General features: G+C 51.3%; 1 protein-coding gene across 4 annotated transcripts in view; it reads right to left on the bottom strand.

Moving 5' to 3' along the window:
* Window positions 1-22936, bottom strand: part of XPO7 (exportin 7) — a 1985528-nt gene that overhangs the window by 561859 nt on the left and 1400733 nt on the right. For 3 of the 4 annotated variants that reach the window (XM_069617724.1, XM_069617726.1, XM_069617727.1), the window contains 2 exons: window positions 18680-18786; window positions 18452-18540 (listed from right to left, as the gene is read on the bottom strand). In XM_069617724.1, the coding sequence (XP_069473825.1) occupies window positions 18452-18540; window positions 18680-18786 (196 nt within the window). The remainder of the gene's footprint in view (window positions 1-18451; window positions 18541-18679; window positions 18787-22936) is intronic. The other variant, XM_069617725.1, reaches the window with a different exon arrangement.

Genomic DNA, 22936 nt, shown 5'->3' with positions numbered 1-22936 from the left:
TAGGGGAGGCACCCTGGGAAACAGAAGTCTTGGTACCATGTGTTAGCCACTCTGTCACTCATCCACACACACCCCAGAACACCGCTAGCATTTCCGCTACACCTTCCTTCCACTCGCACAACATTTCCAGGGTGCAAGACTCACGTCTGCCCCGCAGGACCGATTACCGCGTGCCAGGTGCAATATGCAGGCTCGCCTACATCCCTTTTTGCACTGGCAGTTGCCATCGAGATCGCACGCTAGGAGGATCGGCAGAACGCTTCCACATCGCCCAGCTGATTCTACCAGATCACGTGGTTCGCGGCGTCCGTCACGTGACAGCAGTTCGCGTCACGTGACCAAGAAGCGCCCAATACAAAACGCTTGATACGCGAAACAGTCCTCGCTTCTCAGCTGTCTTCTGGACCCTGTTTGGCGTTACTTCTTGTTTAGCTTCCTGGAATTACCTTGACCTCGGATTACTCACCTGGACTTCTTTGGATTTCCCTTTTGCTTTGTCACCTTGGAACTGTTACCTCGTTGCCGACTCTTGGTCCGTCCTTCACACTGCACTTGGATTTCCCTTGGACACTTGAAAGTACTTTGGCACGTTCTTGTTCTCTGGCAGTTACGCTACACAACCAAACCCTTCGCTCAGGTGGGTTAGCCTGCGACCACACGCAGCGCTGGTCCCTGCAGGACTTGGGGCTGCCACGCACTTGAGTCTCAAACCACCACTAGGTTTACCGCATTCTGACCCATTCAACGTGTTATACAATGCATTGCATTACTGTTATTGCCTGGTACTTAATATCGTTTTTCCTACAGCGGCTTTGTGGTTCTTGAGGCTCTGTGGATCCAGGCAGCGACATCTCCCACCTGTGGCCCCAAAGGTCGCACAGGGAGTACTTTTGGTTTCCCTGTGCGTCACTTGAGGATGGAGGCATCTTCGGTCTACATGACTCTCAAATCAGAACACCATGCACCAACCGCGACGGAGAAAGCACAGTGGGCCTTGAACCCTCAGGTTCACTAGGCCCAGTCAAAACTTTTGACAGGCCTTACGGGTACTGAAGACATTTTCGTCGATTGTGTTGAAGGAGGCTGAGGGGTTGTGTGCTTGGCCTTTGAAAGAGTGTGTGTCCTTGTCGTCAGGGTGCGACTTCCCCATCGCACTGCCGACAGCATGCTTAGCAGGGTTGGGGACAGGCATGTGCGAGTCAGCCGACTCCACAAAGTCTTCAGACTCCGAAACTGAGCTGTGGCTGCTTGAGGAATCCTCATCTGAGGCGACGGCATCGGCTGGAGGATGATTCTCGGCCTAAAGAGTCAACAGGCCTTGCACCGCCATGAGGTAGACAATTGTTACACTCCCTAGGAGTGTCCTACCAAGGAAACTTCCTGTTATAGGAAGGGCAACATTTAAATGTAGTTCTCTCCGTGGTAGCGTGGAAAAAGAGCAGCCAGACGAGTAAAGGAAGAGGAGGGAAAGGAAAGAAAAGGCATTCTCTAAAGAGAAAAGTCGAGAAAAATGGGTCCCCACTCTCCCGTCTGTAAGGCGAATGCCGACAACAGCTGTTAAGTTGTTGGATTCAGTGAAGGTTTGCAGGATGGCAACGATAACAGTCGAAGAAGTTAGTCAATAGATGCGAAGAGACGTGGAAGGTTTAAGTTACTTACCTGTAACTATTGTTCTACAGCATAACACCTCACAACACCAAAACAACTTTGCAAATATTAATCCTTGGAGACTTCAATCTAGGCTATAATGACCCTAATAATCTCTCCATCATCACCTTAGCTAATGCCCTAACTGAACATGGACTCACACAAACTATCACCCAACCTACTCATGAGAAAGGCAGGACCCTCGATTGGGTAGCAGATCTAAATTGCAATATTACATTGAATGAAAGTATACCTCAAACTTGGACTGACCACTACCTTCTTTCCTTTGAGCTCAACATTAACAAGCCATTGAATAAACCATACCCCATGGAACCTCCATGCCCCACCAGAAATAAACGCGAGATTACTGTCGAGGCCATTATACCTCTAGTAATCCCTGCACTTTGCGCCCTACCCATCACCAATGACCCCAACTTACTGGTAGACGCCTACAACGCATCCATGGCCAAAGCCATAGATATAATTGCTCCCCTTAAAATGCGCAAAGGGAAACCAAGAGCACACATGAATTCCTGGTTCCCCCTTGAACTAAAGCCCCTACGCTCTGAAAAGAGGAAACTTGAAACTCTCTGGAAAAACATCCCCTCAGATAACAAAACTAACTTAGCCAACATTACTGCCAAATATAAAGACGAGATAATCCGCACTAAGCGGGACACCTTCAACAACAGAATTAACCAAGCAGGATCCAGCACTAAAGAACTCTTCAGCATACTGAGAGAGCTGGAGCACCCTAACCCTCCTACAGATGTGTGCCTAAAAAGAAAAACCATGGTGCATTAGCATTCAAAATGCTCTCACCAACAAAATTGCCGGCCTTCAAACTAAAATAGCAGACAAACGGCGTCAACTCATTGACTCCACCGCACTCTCACCTCCACCTGCCTTCAGGCTTCAAATTCACTAATGCATCAGTATCAAAGGTCCAAAAGATTATAGCCTCACTGAAACCCTCTAATTGCCAGGGCAACAGTTGCCCAGCACAAATGATCAAAGATGCGGCCAGAGACCTGGCTCCATTTATTACTAAATTAATCAAAACATCTTTTTCCAGTTGCATTGCACCTAGTAACCTGAAGGAATTGTGGGTACTACCCTTACTTAAACAAACTCTAGACCCCACGATCCCCACAAACTACAGACCGATTACCACAGTACCCTTCCTGTTAAAAATCCTAGACAGGGTTGCCTATGTGCAAATACAAGACTATCTAGAGACAAAAAAACTCCTGGGAACACGACAATCTGGCTTCAGACCTCAAACACGGGACAGAAACCGCCCTGGTTGACACCTCAAAAGCCAGACTGACGAACCTAAAGATAAAAGGTAGCCTTGCCATCCTTCTCCTCCTTGACTTGTCAGCGGCATTCTGCCTTGTCGACCACAAGGTAGGAACAAGTTACTTACCTGTAACTGTTGTTCTCCAGCATGGGTCTGGCATGGATTCACATGCCCATGAATATTCCCCGTCGTCAGGCTGGGAATCCTCGGTAAAGAAAAAACCAGTATCAGTTTCGTTTCTGATCTGTCTTTCGTAGTAACAACCAATCACTGGTCTCTGCGTCATACTGACCACAGCCAATGACTGCCCTCTACCTAAGCACCGCCTCTGGCAGCCATCTTCAGATTTGGAAGCACGTGAAGTGGCAGTATGACCAAGTGAAGAGCCGCAGAGGGGTAGGCGGGAGGGTTCGCATGTGAATCCATGGCAGACCCATGCTGGAGAACAACAGTTACAGGTAAGTAACTTGTTCCTTCTCCAGCATGGGGTCTGGCATGGATTCACATGCTCATGAATAAAGAATACATAGCAGTACACACATGCACAACCACGGGAGGTGGCAAAGGCTCAACATTAAGCATTACATCAAACTCAACATTAAGCATCTTACCTCCTCACCAGGCTCACCTCAGGCGAACAGGTTGCGCAGCACTGCTTGGCCGACCCTGGACTCCTCCCCGGAGTCCCGATCGACGCAGTAGAATTTCGTGAAGGTGTGCGTCGACCTCCACGTAGCAGCCCTGCATACGTCCAGCAGGGGCACACCAGAAAGGAACGCTGTGGTAGCTGCGATCGCTCTGGTGGAATGGGCTCTCGGATGGCCAGGCAGCGGTCGGTTTGCCAACCGATGACAGTACATGATACAGCCGGAGAGCCATCTGGAAATGGAAGCCTTCGAGAGAGCCTTCCCCTGATTGACAGGTCCAAAGTTCACAAAGAGTTGTGACGTCTTCCGAAAACACTTCGTGCGGTCCACGTAGAACTTCAGCGCTCTAGCCACATCCAGCGAGTGCAAAGTCCTCTCAGCCGGCGATGAAGGCGACGGGAAGAACACAGGCAACACCAAGGGTTCGTTGAGATGGAAGTCCGACGGTACCTTGGGCATGAAGGAGGGGTGCGTCCTGAGCACTACCCTCGTGTCGTGAAAAGTCAAGTACGGGGCCTTGCAGGAAAGGGCCTGGATCTCTCCCACCCGTCGTGCGGAGGTGATGGCCACAAGAAACGCTGTTTTCCACGACAGAAACTTCAACGGGGCCGAGTGCAGAGGCTCGAACGGAGGTCCCATGAGCTTGGTCAGCACCACGTTGAGCTCCCACGCCGGGGCCGGCGCCTTCACCGGCGGGAACGATCTGAACAGTCCCTTCATGAACTCTTTCACCAGACGATGAGACCACAGGGACGTCCGGCCCGTGGTTCTGGTGTAACGGGAGATCGCAGCAAGATGAATCTTGATGGACGCGTGTGCCAGTCCAGCTTTGGCCAGCGTCAGCAGGTACGGCAGTACCTGGGGAGCCGTAATCCGTAGAGGGTTAATCTTCTGTGCGTGGCACCAGACAGAGAACCTCTTCCATTTGTGTCCGTAGCATTTAAGAGTCGAGGACGCCCTGGCCTTTGCAAGAACCTCTCTGCAGTCGGCCGGTATGTCGTATCCTCCAAACTCTAGCGCTGCAGGAGCCAGGCCTGCAAGTTCAGCGATTTCGGGTCGTGGTGGAGGATGGCGCCTCCTTCCCTGGAGAGTAGATCCGCGTCCACCGGCAGCTTGATTGGCGGGGACGCTGACAAGTCCAGAAGGTCCGGGAACCATATCTGCCTCGGCCACGCAGGTGCGACGAGGATCATCCTGCACCGTGACCTCTTGAGCTGGTTGACGAGCCGGATTAGCAGTGGCAAAGGAGGGAACGCGTAGAGGAACAGGCCCTCGCAGGGGAACGAGAAAGCATCGCCCATGCTCCTCGCCTGGGGAAACCTGCTGGCGAACCTCCGGCACTTGGAGTTCGTCGCCGTCGCGAACATGTCGATCTGGGGTGTGCCCCACCGTCGGAAGAGGCGATCCACTAGATCCTGCCCTAGTTCCCACTCGTGGCACGAGCACAGCTCCCTGCTGAGTGAGTCGGCGATGGTGTTTTTTATCCCTGCCAGATGAAACGGCACCAGAAACATCCTTTGGGCGACTGCCCAATGCCACAGGTCCTGCGCCTCCTTGGACAGTGCTGGGGACCTGGTTCCGCCCTGTTTCTTGATGTAAAACATGGTGGTGGTGTCGGTGAAGATCCTCACCACCTTGCCCTTGAGGGACGGAAGGAAGGACCTGAGGGCCCAGAACACTGCACGGAGGTCCAGGACGTTGATATGGAGGGACTTCTCCGTCGGGAGCCAGAGGCCTCTCGCGTGCAGATTTTCGGTGTGCGCTCCCCACCCTTCCAGGGAGGCATCCGTGGTCACTGTCTCCTGGTGGTCTGGGGTCTGGAAGTCCATGCCCGCCGTCAGATGCGCGCGGGTGCCCCACCACCGGACCGCTCGGCGGAAACTCTCGTCGAGTGTGAACTTCTCCTCGAAGCCGCCCATCGTTTGGATCCAGCGCGCGTCCAGGAACTCCTGCAACGGGCGCATCTGGAGCCTGCACATGGGAATGAGGTAGATGCAAGAAGACATCATTCCGAGGAGGGACTTGATGGACCTCACCTTGGCCGCGTCGGAAACTAACATCCGCTGTACCTTGCCCAGGATGGACCTGGTCCTTTCCTCCGACGGGGAGGCCAGAAGGGACACTGTGTCGAGCTTCGCTCCCAGAAACAGTGCGTTTTGCGCGGGTACCAGGTGGGACTTGGCGTAGTTCACGGAGAATCCCAGGTCCGTGAGAAGTTGGACGGTCCTTGCCATGTGCTCCACGGCGAGCTCCCTCGTCTTGGCTCGGATGAGCCAGTCGTCCAGGTAGGGGTAGACGTGGATCCCCTCGCGGCGCAGTTGCGCCGCCACCGGTGCAAGGCACTTGCTAAATACCCTGGGTGCCGACCGTAGTCCGAAGGGGAGGGCTTTGAACTGGTAGTGACGCCCTTGGACCACAAACCTGAGGAATTTTCGGTGCCCCTTTAGGATGGGAATGTGGAAGTAGGCATCCTCCAAATCCAACGACGACAGGAAGTCTCCTTCCTCCAGCTGCCCCAGGACGTGCTGGAGGGTGACCATCCGGAACTTTTGCGCCTTGATGAACTTGTTCAGACGTCGCAGGTCTAGGATGGGGAGCCATCCTCCCGTCTTCTTCTTCACGAGGAAGTATCTCGAGTAAACTCCGGAGCCCCGAAGCCTCTTTGGGACGAGTTCGATGACGCCCTTCCTGAGCATCACCTTTACCTCCAGGAGAAGCTGGGGGACGTGAAGCTCTTTCCTGACCACGGGGGGGACGCGCGGGCACCTCCTTTGAAACTCGACCGCGTGGCCCCGGGCTAAGGCGTCCAGCACCCAACGGTCGGTGGAGATGGACTCCCACACGCTGACGAAGCTCGCCAGCCGGCCTCCCACCGGGGTGCTTCGGTGGGGGCCCGACCCCACGGCCGGTTCAATCCTGTTTCGACGAGGCTTTGCCGCCTTGACCTCCTTGGCGACGACGGCGGGGTCCGCCAGACTTGCCTCGTCCTCTGTAGGCCTCCTGAGACGACGAGCGGGCCGCTTGACGGTAGGTGGAGAAACCGCCGCCGGAACCTTTGGAGGTGCCCTTGCCTCCGCTGCTCCGAAAGGGCGTCTGTCGTTGCTGCAGAACCCCAAGGGCCCGGGCCGTCTCAGTGTCCGCTTTAATGGCCTGAAGGGAATCGTCCACTGTTTTCCCAAACAGGTTGTTCCCATCGAACGGCATGTCCAGGACTCTGGTCTGTACGTCTTGACGGAAGTCTGTAGCCTTGAGCCATCCACGCCGCCTAAGGCACACGCCGCTGCCCAACTGGCGAAACCCAGTGTCGGCGATGTCCATCGCAATAGTGATGGCGTGGTCCGACGCCACCTCGCCTTCCTGTAGGATCTCCAGGGCATCCGCCCTCTTGTCGTCCGGTAGGAAGTCCAGCAGGGGAGCCAGTTTGTACCATAGCTCCCTGTCGTAGCGGGCCACGATAGCCAAGGCGTTGGCCGCTTTAATCGTCGTCGCTGCAGACGAGATGACCCTGCGTCCCATAGCGTCCAATTTCTTTCCCTCGCCGTCCGGTGGGGAAGTCGATGTGGAGGCCGCACCCCCCCTGCTTTTTTCCTGGCCGCCGCGGAGACGACGGAGTCCGGGGTAGGCTGCGCCCGGAGGCACAGGGGGGCCGCGTCCGGGACCCGGTACTTCTTCTCGTACCGGTCTCTTCTAGCTGGCGTCGTGGAAGGGTTCTTGAGGAGGGCGAGGCCCTCATCCCAAATGTCGTAGAGTAGAGGCACCGCGAGGACCGTCTTCCTCTTGGCCTCGCGCCGTTGATAAAGGAATCCTTCCTTTTTCGTCTCATCAGGGCAGAGTTGGAAAAGCTCGGATGCCCTGGCGATCATGGAGTGGAACGATCCAATCTCGTCGGGTGGAGAAACCCTGGTGGGAGGTGACGACGGTAGATCCTCGTCGTATACCTCGTCGTCCGTACCCGTCGCTGCCGTGTCAGTCCCCGTATCATCCCCTCGGGTGGACGGGGAGGAGGACTGGACGGGGCGCGACGGCTGAAAAGGAGGTGGAGGGTGAATCCTTCTTTTCTTGGGAGGGGGAGCACCAGAAGGTCCCGGTTCAGGATCCCCCGATGGGAGAGGTTCCTCCGTCGGCAACAGTAGTCTCGTCCTTATCTCTGAACATAAGGACTGTATAGCCAACAAAATGGCCGCCGAGTTGTCTTGCGGCACTGGCAGAGGGGAATCCGACGGGCGATCAGGAGCCCCGTCGGCACCCTCGACGATGTCGTCGTCACCTGCGTCGGAAACCATCCCGACGGGCCGGTCTTCTTCCACGCCAAGGCCGTGGTTTAAGACCTCAATCAGCTCTTCCTCTGAGGTTGAGGCCGAATCTACGACGACGCCCTGCCTCCCCTTTTTCTTCCCCGCCGGGGGTTTCACGGGGGTCCTATCGATGGGCACAAAAGAGGACTCCCTCCGAGGTGGCAGGGAGACTCTGAGCCCCGAGGTCGCCACCACTGGTGTAGCCTCCACAGGCTGAGCCAGGGCCGCCGCGGCAGTATCGATAGAGGGCTTGGCCGGATGGATTAAGGCCTTCACCACCTTAGGTGCGCTCACCGCCTTATCCTTGAGGGGGGGGACACTGCCTCGCTCCCCCTCCGATGGGGCCTTCGAGCTCGACCGGGGCCTCTCCAGGAGCTTCGCCGGGTGCTCGCCCTTCCTCTTACCCGACCCAGAGCGTTGGCTCGTGGCTGAAGGTGCCGGTGAGGGTGCGCCCTGCCTGGCGCCCGTAGAGCCCGACCGTTCGGCGCTCCCGGTGCCAGCGGACTCGCGGTGCATGGCCTTATGTTGGACCCCCGTCGCCGGGGCGTCCTCAAAGGTCTTAGAAGACCGCTCGGATTTCTTCCTCTTCTTCTCGCCTGACGGGCTCTACCCTTCCAGCCAGTTGGCGAGACGTTGGTGGCGGTCCTTCATGGTCCGTTCCGACATATTGCCGCAAAACGCACAGTCCTTCTCCACGTGCGTCTTGTCCTCATGTAAGCAGTAGAGACAACAGGAGTGTTCGTCCTCCTTAAAGACGTTCTGCAGCTGGCATCCAGGGCAGATCCTGAACAGCTTTCCGGGCGTCGAGCTTCCCTTCTCCTGGGCCATGTCCGGGCCTGAGAAACTTCTGGAGTCCTCCAAAAGCGTAGCTCGACGAAATCTTCACCCTTGAGGGGCGCAGACGAATCCGACACGGATCCCCATTGATCGGATGGAGAGTCGGTGGAGCTTGAGGCTCTTTTGACCGAAAAAACTAAGTTTTTGAGAAAAAACGTGAAAAAATAGCACTAACGCTCGAGAACAATAGCACGAGGATCCCAACACATGAACGTGCGGTAAAAATCTGAAGATGGCTGCCAGAGGCGGTGCTTAGGTAGAGGGCAGTCATTGGCTGTGGTCAGTATGACGCAGAGACCAGTGATTGGTTGTTACTATGAAAGACAGATCAGAAACGAAAGTGATACTGGTTTTTTCTTTACCGAGGATTCCCAGCCTGACGAAGGGGAATATTCATGAGCATGTGAATCCATGCCAGACCCCATGCTGGAGAACTCTGTGACCACCTCGCCACGGCAGTTCACTTCTCTAGCTCGGCCATCAGCTGGATCCAATTGTTCCTCAATAACAGAACCATGCAGGTCTTTTCACCCTCTGCAGCGGGTGACCTCATACCCATCCCCTGTGCAGTTCCCCAAGGCTCCTGCATTTTGTCCACTTTGTATAACGTCTTTACAAAGCCCTTGTTTGATAAACTGGACCATCTGGGTGTCACCTACACAAACTATGCAGATGACACCCAGATATTCCTACCCCTGACAGGCTCCTACGACCTAGATGTTCATCGTGTGAACGAAATCTACTCAATCATTCAGGCATGGATGGTCGTCCATGGCCTCTGCCTGAATGACGACAAAACAGAACTCCTTCTGCTCGGCTCACCATTCAATTTAAACAAACTAATTCCCAACTACACGTCCATCAATATTGATGGGAACAACATCCCTATCGCCAATTACATAAAAACGTTAGGCTTTTATCTCAACGCCTAGTCCAACCTAACCAAACAAGTAAACATGACCGCCTCATCTACCGCATATACAGGCAAATTGATAAGGGCATGCAGACCCCTGTTATCAACTGAAAGCTGTCTTATTCTAGCTAGAGCACTCAAAGTCCAAATTGGACTACTGTAATTGTCTCTACTTGGGTGCCAATAAGACTGCACTTAAACTACAGATAATGCAGAACAGTGCCCTGAGAGGTGCCTTAAATATACCAAGAAGAGAGCATATTTCAGCTACCAGAAAACAATGTAAATGGCTCTCCATACTAGAAAAAAAACTGATCTCAAAATGCTATGTCTCACCCATAAAGCACTGAACCACACACCCCACCATACCTTACCGAAAAATGTACTATGAGATTGTCCACACGTACTACCAGATCGTCCAATACCTCCTGTCTAGTGGTCCCTAAATATAATCTCAAGAGAGCAGGCGAGGCTAGTTTCCCGGTTTTAGCCGCCCAGTTGTGGAACACCCTCCCCTCTGACATTAAAACCATCCAAATATTCGCTAACTTTAGAAGTGTCATCTCGTGGTTACTAAGCAAGAACTAATCTGCATTCTCTATAATTGTAACAGTACCATTAAATCTATGCATGTATGTACCGTCTATCCCATGCATTGTATATTGTAAACCTGCATATTATACTGTAACCTGTAACCATATACCTACCTCTGGAGGGCCGAGATACCCCTGGGTCAGGTGCACTATATAGGTTAATAAACAAACAAACAAGCATGGGTCTGGCATGGATTCACATGCTCACGAATATTACCAGTCAGGCTGGGAATCCTCGGTAAAAGAAAAAACAGTTTCACTTCAAAACTGTATTTCTCCTCCAAACCAATCACTGTACTCTGGGTCATACTGTCCCCATCCAATGACAGTCCTCTCCCTAAGCCCCGCCTCTGGCAGCCATCTTCAGATTTGGTAAGCACGCAAAGTGGCAGTATGAGCAACAAGAGCCACAGAGGGTCCGGAAGGAGGATTCACATTTTAATCCATGCCAGACCCAGGCTGGAGAACAATAGCTACAGATAAATAATTTAAACCTTCTCTAGCATGGGGTATGGCATGTATTCACATGCTCATGAATAATAAATACACAGCAGTACCACATTACACAACCACGGGAAGTGGCAAGTCACCATGTTGAGTCTGTGCATTCTGCGATGGCGTCAAGCAGGACTTCGGAAAGTTTACAGAGAATCCCAGCTCTGTCAGAAATCAGACAGTCTCCTTCGTGTGCTCCTCTGGCAGATTTCGAGAGTAGACGCGTCCGGGTATGGGTATACGTGTATGCCCTGCAGACGCAGATGGGTTGATACCGGGAACAGCCATTTTGTAAACACTGTTGGGGCTGATTTGAAGCCCAAAAGTAGGGCCTTGAACTGGTAGTGCTGGCCCTGCACTAGGAACTTTCTAGGTTTCCTGTTAATGGGGACATGGAAGTACACGTCATCTAGGTCCAACAACGTCAAGAAATCCCCTTCCTCCAGTTGGACGAGCACATGCTGCAACTTGACCATCCTGAATTTTTGGGACTTCAGGAACTTGCTTTAGATGGCGCAGGTACAGGATGGGTCTCCAACCCCCTGTCTTCTTTCTTAACAGAAAGTATCTGGAATAGACTCCGGAGCCCCGGAATCATTGAGAAACGCGCTCTATCTCCCCTTTCCGTAATATGGCTTGCATTTCTTCCAGCAGCTGAGGGATGTGGAGCTCCTGACGGTGAACTGGAGGAATACGTGGGCACCTGCGTTGGAACTCCAAAGTGTGCCCCTGGGCGAGAGCTTCCAGCACCCATCTGTCGGTGGTGATCTTCCTCCACTCGCTGATGAAACTCGTCAGCCGGCCTCCCACAGGGGTGTACCATTGGGGGCCCGACGTTTTGGCCAGTTCAGGCTTGCATGGGCGCCGGTGCCCTGCGGGCAACGGTGATGCTGACCTCTGCTACTGTAGGCCAGGAAACAACCTCTGTAGGCTTCCTGCGTGGGGGTTAGGGGAGGTTGTCTGTATGATGTGGAGAATCCCTTGGATGATCTGCTTTATTTACCCCTGGAGGAGCAAAAAAAAAGACAAGCGATGCTGTTGAAGGGTCCCATGAGAACATGCGGTCTCCATATCTGTCTTTATGGCTTGAAGGGATTTGTCAACCGCCTTCCCGAACAGATTTTCTCTGTCGAAGGGCATGTCCAGCACCTTGGCATGAAAGTCCTGATGAAAGTTCATGGCCTTCAACCATCCCTGCCGACGAAGGCAGACTCCATTTCCCATCTGCCAGAAACCCGTGTCAGTGATGTCCACTGCCACTGTAATGGCATGGTCCAATGCCACCTCCCCTTCCTGAAAGAGGGCGAGCGCTTCCATCTTCTTGTCATCGGGGATTAATTCCAGGATCGGGCCCAGCTTGTACCAAAGCTCCCAGTCGTATCAGGCCAAGATAGCCGGAGCATTAGCCGCCTTGATCATGGATGCCGCTGTATAAATGACTCTCTTCCCCATGGCGTCATCTTCTTCCCCTCGCTGTCCGGGGAAAGAGATGAAGGTTAGCCGGAGGTTTCCTTGCGGCAGCCAACACTACCGAGTATGGCGACAGTTGTGACCACAAACACTTGGGCGTGGAGTCCGGCACCCTATATTTCTTCTCCAACCTGTCTCGCTTGGTTGGAGCCCTGCATGGATTCTTCATGAGGGCTAGGTCTTCATCGCAAATGTCGTCTAGAAAGGGCACCGGCAGGATTGTCTTCCTTTTGGACTCAGAAACCTGAAGGTGTCTCCCTAGCTAGTCCGCGGGGATCTGTCATCCAGGTGGCCAGGACACTGCCATCGCTATTGGATCCAGTTAATGGGGTGGACCAGTGAGGGTGGATCACCTGGATAGGTGGGTCCTCGGGGATGGGACACCGACGGGTGAGATGCTGTATCTCTCTTCCTTTTCCACCTTTTCCCCATCCCCTAACGCAGTATATTCCAAACAACTGCCCCCACCTTCTAACTCTAACACTTTTGCACAACACAAAGGACAACGGACTAACACCAGAGCGGTTTACTTGACAAGTTCCAATAAAAGGGACAGGCAAAGTCATGCAACTGATCAGAATCACACACACCGGCGGCCCTTTCCCTTCCCCCACAGGGATAAAAGGTGGAGCAAGAGAGCACAGTACGAGCAAGGCGAACACGGCAGACAGCATTACGAGACAGCTACCACGCTGCAGTTCAAGAGAAGGAGAAAGGCAGCAGGAATCTTGAAGGTGGCGAGGAGAGAAGTGACCTTGCCCTTTTTGTCTCAAGACATGCAAAACCGTCGTGGAAGAGACCCTAAGACCGCAAACAATAGCACAAGTGTCGTACAGCAGATGTCAACGGCACACAGGGGATACCTATGCTGATAAGCAGGAGCGAGGGAAGCTCCCGTGTCCATGATATTGCCCTTGACTCCAGAGAAGCCAACAACCAAGCGATTCATCACAACTGGTGAGTCGAGGGGAGAACCAATAAGAACCGGGCTGTGTTGAGTGAGAATCGCAAAGTGGCAATTTTTGAACCAAAGCTGATTAACTTTGAATGAACTGTAAAGAGTGTGAAGGGGAGACCAGCTGCAGAGGGAAACTGGCACCACGTAGGTGCAAACTCAAGAAACTCTGGTCGAGCCCCATATGAGAGAAACTACAGATTCCAGAAGGCCGTAGGAGTGAAATAGGTCAAAGTGGTCATACAGAGGGTCAAGCAAAATCCCTGTACAATCGAAAGACTTGATCTACAAGCAGTGTGAGAGAAAGGGGAGTGAATCCCACAATGAGAAAACAAGGGAAATTAATCCTGCTAAAGCTAAGAGGGGTCAGAGCCATCAAGGTCCTAAGAACTGCCATTGGAACTGTCATCTCGTGCTGGAGAAGCCAGAGACTCTTACTGTGCTCCAAGCTCCCATTTTAGCCAGTGTCCAAAACATGGGTAACGGAGGCCCAGGCTACCGCATAACTTGACATATTATTTGAGAACACTTCTTTCTTTTCTTAAGAACTATCCCACACCCCTTTTTGAATTAGTTGTGACGTTTTGGCAATAGGTTTCTTAGTATAAGCCCTTTTAATTTTAACACGACGCCCCTAGGACGGACTTATTTTTCATTTGATGCTCAACGTTTGCTCCCATCTTAGATTTAGGTTTAGATTAGGCGTTTCTCCAACCTGCACACAGCATTTATTGTTCAATAAACACCCTAGAACTGTGATCACTTGTGTCTGTCTTACTTGTTGTCACCATGAGTTCCTCACAACTCTCGTGGCTGATACCAGAAACCCTCTTTCCTGGTTTCCACAGGCACCAGCTGGAACAGCTTGGAGGCCCTGGAGATCATCCAGTGGAATGATCCCGCCTCATCTGGTGGAGAGATTCTATGAGGGTCGTCCAGGTGCAGTGATTCGTCGTCAGCCAGGACAAAGTCCACATCTTCGCCGGTTCCCATGGCCCTGGCCATACCAGTGAGCTGGTATGTGAGCTGCTGGAGTCGGGCCCCAATGTGGTGGAGGCTGATGTGGAGGCATTGGATGAGGCTTTCCTTTCTTACGAGGAGGCTGATCAGGGGCCAGAGGCACCACAGGGCAACCTTTGCTGGATCTCCGTCACCAAGGTGTGGAGAGTCGACAGGATGTCCATGGATATATTGCTTGGCTGTAAAGGGAACAATGGATCGCTAGGCCCTGCACCGCTGTCGTTCTCATGGACCGTATGGACGGACTCTTGGTCATTGTCCGTGGATGACATGTCCATCAGTTGAACGCCAACCCTGGGGGGATGTTTTGGGGCCTCCTTATCCCCCGCCCCTTGAAGGCAGAGATACCCTTTGGGCCGTAGGAGCCCCCCTTGTTGGATCAGCACCTACTACCGCCATGATCATCACAGCAGAGGTCGGCAAAGTGGTCGTAGAGGACTTTGGCTGTGCTGGTTGGGCCTGCTTGGGTTGCGCAGCCTGGTTCTCTTCTTCCGGCCTCAGCTTTTCTGATTTCTCCCGTAACTTGGCCAGGGTGGATGACTTCCTCTTCTTCCTCTTTGAGGAGGAGCTTGATGGCAGGCTGGCTACAGAGGCGGACACGATAGTGATCTCAGCCTATCCAAACTGGGACCCGCATCAGCGGCGAACCTGGTGGTATCGGACATGTGGTTCTTGGCCTTATCTTGGACCCCCATGGATGGGACGACCTCAAAGGGTTTTGACCTCTTCCCAGAGGGAGACTGCTCTTTGGACCGGCCGGTCCTGGGCGAGGCATGACCCTGCTCACCAGTCTCGTATGCCTGTCTTTTATCGTCTTCTTCGAGAAGACCAAGCATATCTTGCACTATACCCCTTTGTGGTCCGGGTGCAGGCATTAAAGAAATTGTAGATGTTTGTCCTCCACATGGTGCAGGGCCTGAAGGGGGTCCTTCCTTCCTTTATCTCCTCCGTCATTGTCCGAGGGCGTGAAGTAAGCCTAAAACAGCCTTCCAGAAACTTCCACGAATCTACACCCTTGAGGGGCGCAAAGCTTCACCGACAACTGGTCCCCACTGATGGCCGATGACGAAAAGAGCACACAGGCTCTGATGGAAACAAAAAACAAACTTTTCCGTAAAAAAACATACAAATAGTTTGGAGAGCACCAAAACTGAAGCGTGCAGTAAAAATCAGAAGATGGCTGCTAGAGGCGGGTCTTAGGAAGAGGACTGTCATTGGATGGGGGCAGTATGACCCAGAGGACCGTGATTGGTTTAGAGGAGAAATACAGTTTGTATGTGAAAACAAAACTTTTTTCTTTTACCAAGGATTCCCAGTCTGATGACCGGGATTATTCTTGAGCATGTGAATCCATGACAGACCCCATGCTGGAGAACAGCAATAATTCTCCTTAGCACGAGCTCTGCATGAAAGTGACCGACCAGAATGGCGGAAACAAACAAAAAACAATCTGGGGGACCTCAACGAGTGAGGGATCTTGGGTACACTACACATCACACATTAGGGATAGTGTTACAGACACACCCATGACGACTGTTGGGAAAGATTTCCATTTATGGGTAATTTTCCCTCTAGTTGTTAACCCTCCAACGTTTTGCTTTTGTCAGACCATCCTAGCCTAACTTTTGCCAGTGGAGCCCAGCCTTCTGCTCATTTAGTTATGGGGAAACTGACATACCCTTCAGACTGTCAGTACTGGGAGACTTTGTTTCCCTTAATCTTTCACTTTGTTGCTATTTCTTAGCAACATTTTATGAGTGCACAATGTACCATCCAGTACAGTGCGATGGGGTTTCTTTCATTTTTAAGGCCCTAGACATCCTGCAAGGATTTTTGGTGAATGTACAAGTGTGCCCAGGACAGAGCTGGTGAAAGCTGTTACTTTTAAAGCATTTTTGACTCTCTTCTATGGTCCATACCGTGGTTGGCCCACAACAGCGGCCAGTGCCTAAAATGGCCATGCCATGAGGTCCTTTGTTCTGTGCTTTGGCCATTTTGACCCTTTGCCTTTACCAGGTCGAGCAGACCCGGGAAATTCCTTATTTGGACATGCAGACCCCACACAACCCAAAGCTTTTGCAGGTTTCTTCACGCCTTGTCTGTGTGCCTCCAGAATGTGGGCTGGAGCTGCCTAGTTCCAATACACATCCTGGGTGCCAGGATGTCTGGTGTACTGGGATGACTGGGACAACTGTGGTCTGCGATGGCTGAATGTGAGCAGGTCTCCCGTTGGTTTCTCTTCATTTTGGCACAAAGGAGACTTTGGATAAGAGAAGGCACTCTACACCCATTCCAGGTCGATATTCTGAGTTCACACCAAACTTAACAGAGTCAAGTATCCTGAAGCGAAGAAGCAGTTCTGCGGAACCACTGGTGACCCACTGTTAGGTTTGGCATTCTGACTCCACTGTTGTCCGGTCAGAGACCCTGTTTCTGATCGAACATAGAAGGCCTGCAAGGGCGCTTTGACCCGTTGGAGTAGTGTGACTAACTACTCTCGGCGGCACCTGCTTAACGTGCAAGCGCGTCTTTTTGGAAGTGTTCCTGGACCGCCCAGTGAATGGACCAGCCCTGGAACTGTTGCTGTCTCGAGTTTCGACTTGAGCTTTTGGAGACAGTAAGCCTTTGGTAGAAGGCACTCTCCCGCCAAAATTCGCACACCTGGTATTCCTAGTTCGGGAATTAGGAGAGTCTGCCTGAACCTGAGCATATGCTGTCCCTGTGTCGCCCAGCTGCAGTGACAATCTTTGTGGGTGCCTTGCTGCTGTGCCCCCCTGTGCCATGAGACAATCTTCAGTGGAACTGGCCCGATCGCTTCACCAGAAGCAGATAAATCGCCACTGTCCCGCCACGGACTGCAGTCCCGGAATGCAGACCCTGAGAGCCGCAGGGACGCACAAATGCAGGTTTTGAACCTGCGAGTGAACTGGACTTGATTGGCAAAGTTTGGTCCGGAGTGCGCTGAGAGTCAGTAAGTACTTGCAACCCTTACCGTTGGCCCCTGGCACCTCCATTGACTTTTACGCATGAGTGTCCCCCAAGGCCACTCTCCTTTGTTAAGTTAGCCTGCGCTACTAATCTATTGCTGATTCTTGGTAATCGCTGTGCCCTCTTCTCGAGACCCTCCTTGAATAGTGAGACCTTATTTTTAATCAGCTCACCCACATTCCTGAGTCACTACAGCCCCTTGAAGAAGACCTGTTTTACACTTAAACCGCACAATCAAGTGCTCCGGCACTGAATGTACTTTTGAGTGTAAGGCTCCACACTTTGTAGCGACTGGGCTGCCATATAGGGTTTGAGTTGTTGAAGGACTGCCTAAAGCATATTTGCACTGTATGACTCCTTTCTGTTGCAGGTTGTGGATCTCTACTTGTGTAATATTCCTTTAGGCCAATAGTTACTGTATGTATGTTTCCTAGTTAGTGTTATGTTAGCTTTGTTAATATTGCTTTGATTCCACTGTGGGTTTGATTTAAAAGCCCTTTAACAAATGTATATGTATTTTTTTATATATACACCTAATAGAGTAATTTGTGGTCTTGTTTACTGTGTGTGGTCATTGTGGACTTTCGATCACTCTCACCCCTCCTGAGACCTAGTCTTGACCGCCACCAAGGCTACCTTGATTGGTCTGGCTTGTCTAGAAGGTTAGCCTGTTCCAAGAAACTAGGCTGGGCGTCTGGACCTCTGCCCACCATGTCAGAGTTCAGAAATCCATCTTAACATCAACGTCCCTTTTCGATATTGGAAAAAAATATGAAAAACTCTGCTAATACAACTACATGTCGGACTATATTCTAAGCAGAGTCACAAGCATCAGAAACTGCATATAAGACATCTCTGCAATGAAAATGGAAAGAACAATGAAACGGGTGGACGAATGAAGATGCATTTGAAGATCCAGAAGACCGAAATCGCGGTTCCGACTTCATCCATCAGCTGAGATTAAACAAAAACTGTAATTTTGAAAACTCTGGACAAAAGCACTCTTTGAATATTGTTCATCAATGGGATAAACTATCAAATACTCCTGCAATTGGACTAGTAAACATTTAGCTCCTATTGTTTTAATGCAATGTGCTCAATCCAGATGCGGACCTGCATCATCTAATAATTGTGAGCGGATTGTAGTAATTTATACAACTATTCAGCTTTGCAAATCTCGGTCATCCAAAACCCTTGAAAGTTTTAAAAACACAGGAAGCTACATGAGGTGTGAAGAGAACCTTTCACCCCACCCCTATAACCTCCCCAAGTACCAGAAAGAGGATACATCCATTCGAACAGCATCATGAAGCCGGTCTTTGCGTTGAAGGCAAATGCAATTCCCCTTAGGTCCCTCACCAAACCTACAAGGGTCCTCTGGAAAAAAGGAAAATACAGAAAAGGATTACATCTGAAAACCGTAGAGATCCCACAAACTAGCCCTCCCACCAAATCCCAACAAGACCCCATTAAGCACTTAATCTGCCCAAACGTAGGCATAACACATTGCACTCACTTTTGCATCTTGCTCGTTGAACGAATTTGTGCCAAACATCTGTGCCACAGCTTCAAAGGCAGCAGTGAGAGGAAGCATGAACTGCTCAAATTGGTCTTCATCTTCTCCTGGAACAAGATCAAAGCTTAGTGCACAGACCACTACTCTACCTTAAACAAGTACATAGGTAGCTGTTCCTCTGCATCAACCACCAAATCCAAGCCTAATTGACAGCCTGCCCCAGAATGCCCAGCTCCTACCCCTCACCTCAAGTATAGGTCCCAAATCTTGCAAAGACTCCACAAACTGCAGTCCTAGTCAGCGCACACAGATTCACCAAAAAAGGAGAAATTACTTACCAGTAATGTTCTTTCACAGAGTCCTCATCAGATAGATATCCATTCTACCGTCAACTGCTCAGAAACCTTTTCGACAGGGGGCGTAGTACGCCTCAAATCGAACAATGATCCTGCTTGACTCGACCGTACCACTGGTCGGCTCCAGAAGGGACATCGGCCGCCATATATACGTCACTACGCCCCGTACCTAAGTTCCTCATCTCCCACATTCCCTCCCACCCCCGAGCTCAGCAACCCCAGATGAAGAATTCAAGGATTGGGGTTGAAAACAGCCAAACATTTTTTTCTTTTAAATGAGGAACACGAATGCACTGAAAGTCATGGACCAACAGTGTTACCAAAGAACGGCCTCAAACAGCGCCTAATATACAACTATTCAAAACCTCGTCCCATAAAGAGGCCAGCCACATATAGACTGCAGACCATTTTTATAGAGTGGCCAGTTGGGAGAGTGAGGAGCAATCTGTGGGAGAAGAAACCATAGAAAGAACATTACTGGTAAGTTATTTCTCCTTCAATGGATTGCATTCTCCTGCAGATTCCTCACCAGATAGACCCCCAAGCAGTAAATAGGCGAGAGGAAACCCTTAAACAAGGAAGCTCTGCAAAACCGTCCTGCCGAAACGGGTGTCTGAACTATGCTTTACATTCAGGCACTAATGTTTGATTAATGTCTGGAGCGATGGCCACGTCGCAGCCCAGCAACTTTTTCTTTACTGGAAAGGCCCTTTGTAAAGCAGATGATGCTGTCATGCACCTGGTGGAACGTGCCCTGATGCCTGGTGAATTTCCATGCTCTCTGGCAACACTTGCAATGCATAGTTATCCACCCAGAGGTGGTCTGTTCTGACACTGCCAACTCCTTTCTGGACAGAGAGAAAGCTACAAAGAGCTTGTCATTGCATCTGAATTTGGCTGTCCTTGCCACATAAAAGTAGAGAACCCTCTTAGGGTCCAACCTGTGCAATCTCTCCTCATCTTTGCATGGATGTGGAGGAGGGTAAAACACTGGACAAATTCAGGTTCTGGGAAATGTGGAATTCAGGGACCACTTTAGTTACGAATCCCAGCCGCATCTTTAGTGAGACTTTCTCCCTAAAAAAACAGAGGAAAGGCGGCTTACAGGATAAAGCCTGCAGCTCACTTACACGTCTTGGTAACGTGATTGCCACCAGGAAAGCAGTTTTCAATGTTAAGTACTCTGACAGGACATGAATACATGGGCTCAAACGGAGCCGCCATCAAGAATGTGAACCATGTTTAGGTCCCAGTGCGGAAACACAAATGGGGTAGGTGGTAACCTATTTGCAAGGCCCTTCAGGAATTGGGTCATAACTTGGATCGTGAAAAAGAATGCTTGATCTCCAAAAACAGACAAAGTCGCCAAGTAGACTTTGACTGTGCCAACCTGAATGCCTGAGAAGGCCAATGACAAAAGGAACTCCATTATTGAAGTGGTTTGCCAAGCGATAGGATCCATCCTGCACTCCCCTGCACCACACCTCAAATCTTTGCCATCTGCACACAGAGATCTATTATTAGATGGTCTGCATGCAGCCAGTACCACCTCAAATACCCCCGCTGAGAGGTCCCATGACCATATCTCAGCCTCACAAGAGCCACGAATGTTGGTCGAGGGATTCTCCGTTCGGGCATAGTATCCGACCTTCTGACTGGAATAGGAGGTCTGGCTGTCAAGTCAACCAGAGAGGTGGGCAGATGGACAATTCAAGGAGTTCTGAGAACCATGGTATCCTCGCCCAGGTATCGAGGGAAGTCGTAGTGCAGGTTGAAGATCCACTCCACCAGGAATGTGTCCCAAAGTGCGCCTTTTGGGGTAATTCCCTCAAGCAAAACTGTCTGCACTTCCGAGTTAGACCTTGTGGTAAAAACAGGTCTACCGCCAGGGTACCCCACTGATCGAAGATCTCCTCATGAACTTCCTGGCACACTTACCACTCGTGTGAGACTGTGCTCTACCTGCTCAGAGAGTACGCCAGCCCGTTTTCCCTTCCTGCTAGATCGACAGCTTAAAGCAGAGCTCTGGTTCTCCAGCAACCAGAACCATAGTTGCAGCGCCACCTTGCAAAGAGGTAGAGACCGAACATCCCCTGTCCGCTGAGGTAGTGCATGGCCACTGTATTGTCTGTCATAACAAGGACATGCTTCTTTTAAGGCCATCAGGGCTAACCTGATCGCCAGAGACTCCAACCTGTTGATTTGCCAGCAGCTCTCCATTGGTGACTAAAGGCCGCTCACCTGCAGATCCCCCACACCGAGCGCCCCAAACCTTCAATGACGCATCCATGATCACTTGGGCCTGGGTTCACAGATGCCAAAAGTGTTCCCCCATCCTCATATTTTCTCTTTTGCTCCACCAAGACAGGTCACTGACCACTGAACTTGACACCTTGAGGATGTCTTTCATGGCATCGAAGGACTGGGACCACTGATCTCTTAGTAGCCATTGCAGAGAGCGCATGAGCCGTCTGGCCTCTGGCACCAGAAAAATGCAGGAAGTCATGAGACCTAAGAGAATGAGGAAGGAAGCCGCTGGCAAACTGTCAGGATTCTGTAAGAGTTTGACCATTTGCCTGACACTGGTGACTTTCTCTACGGGAGGGATGTTCTTCCCCGCCTATGTGTCCAGGACAGCTCTGATGAACTTAAGCTTCTGTCTTGGTGAGACGTGGGACTTCTGGGGGTTCAGGGAGAAGCTCAACCTGTGTAGCAGTGAGTGAACTCTAGCTGAGTCGATACTTGCTCTGGCGACCACCCTCAGATCGTGGACACCGGATCTCTTGAGGTGTGCCGCTATCTCTGCCATCAACTTGGTGAAGACCCTGGGCACGGAGGTCAGCCAAAACGGGAGCACCTTGAAATGGTAATGCATGTCCCCTATGATGAATCTTAGGAAACGCCTGTGCTTCCAATGGATCGGCACATGAAAATAAGCATCCCGAACATCCAGCAACACCAACCAGTCCTGAAGCTGCAGAGCCTGGAGAATTTCCTTCAGCGTCACCATTTTGAACTTGTCCTTCCTCAGGAACTTGTTCAAGGCCATGAGATCCAAAATGGGACTGAGCCCTCCTCCATTCTTGGGTACCAGGAAATGCTGGGAATGCCAGCCTGATCCTTTCTGCTCGGGTGGCACCCTACAATACCAGGGCGCTCGGTTCTTCCAGCAGCTCCTGTTCCAGTTGATGGTGAGGGGGAGGTGGTCACTCTGGCAATTTGCTTAGAAATGGTATACAGTACCCCCATTTGAAGAGCTGTAATGCCCAAGCATCAGAGGTTATCTCCTCCCACTGGAGTACGTGCTTGCAAATTCTCCCTCCAACTGGAAAAACAAGAGGGGAGAACTCAAAGTGGCTTGGCGGGCGCCACAGCCTGTGGCGCAGTCTGCTGACCCCTAAAGGCCCTTATGATATGTGATATGATTGGTTATTTATAGCGCATTTAATACCCAGAGGTTTCTAAGCGCGGACCCGGGGATAGAACCTGTGTTGCTACGTGTCTTCTTGCTTCCAAGGTGAGCATATTGCCCTTGGGCTATCCTCCCGAGACTATGCCGCACCAGGATGCGGGAAACTCCTCCGGACTTGCTTGGCTTGTGGAAGCTCTGCCCTTGTCCCAAACGGGGCCTTCCACCTATAGCCTCTTCCCCTTGAGGAGAAACCGAAAGATTGTTTAGCCAGGCCCAGCGGCTTGGCAACTAATTTAGAGTGCCTTGTTTCGGTGCCGGTCCTCTTTGGAACTCCTCTGTGTGTGACACTGCTTGAACCGGGACATGTCAATGAAAAACTGTCGAAATTGACAAGTCTTAGTAGAATTTAATCAAATTGAAGATTCTGTCACAAGACTAGTTCTGAAATAGTAGCGTGCTGAGCATGCAGAAAAAAAACGGAGGTACAAG

The sequence above is a fragment of the Ambystoma mexicanum genome, chromosome 10 (genome assembly GCF_040938575.1).
Source record: "Ambystoma mexicanum isolate Mex_15411 chromosome 10, UKY_AmexF1_1, whole genome shotgun sequence".
Taxonomy (NCBI): Eukaryota; Metazoa; Chordata; class Amphibia; order Caudata; family Ambystomatidae; genus Ambystoma; species Ambystoma mexicanum.
Note: the sequence above shows the minus strand (reverse complement) of the source record. Positions and strands in the feature narration are given on the sequence as shown.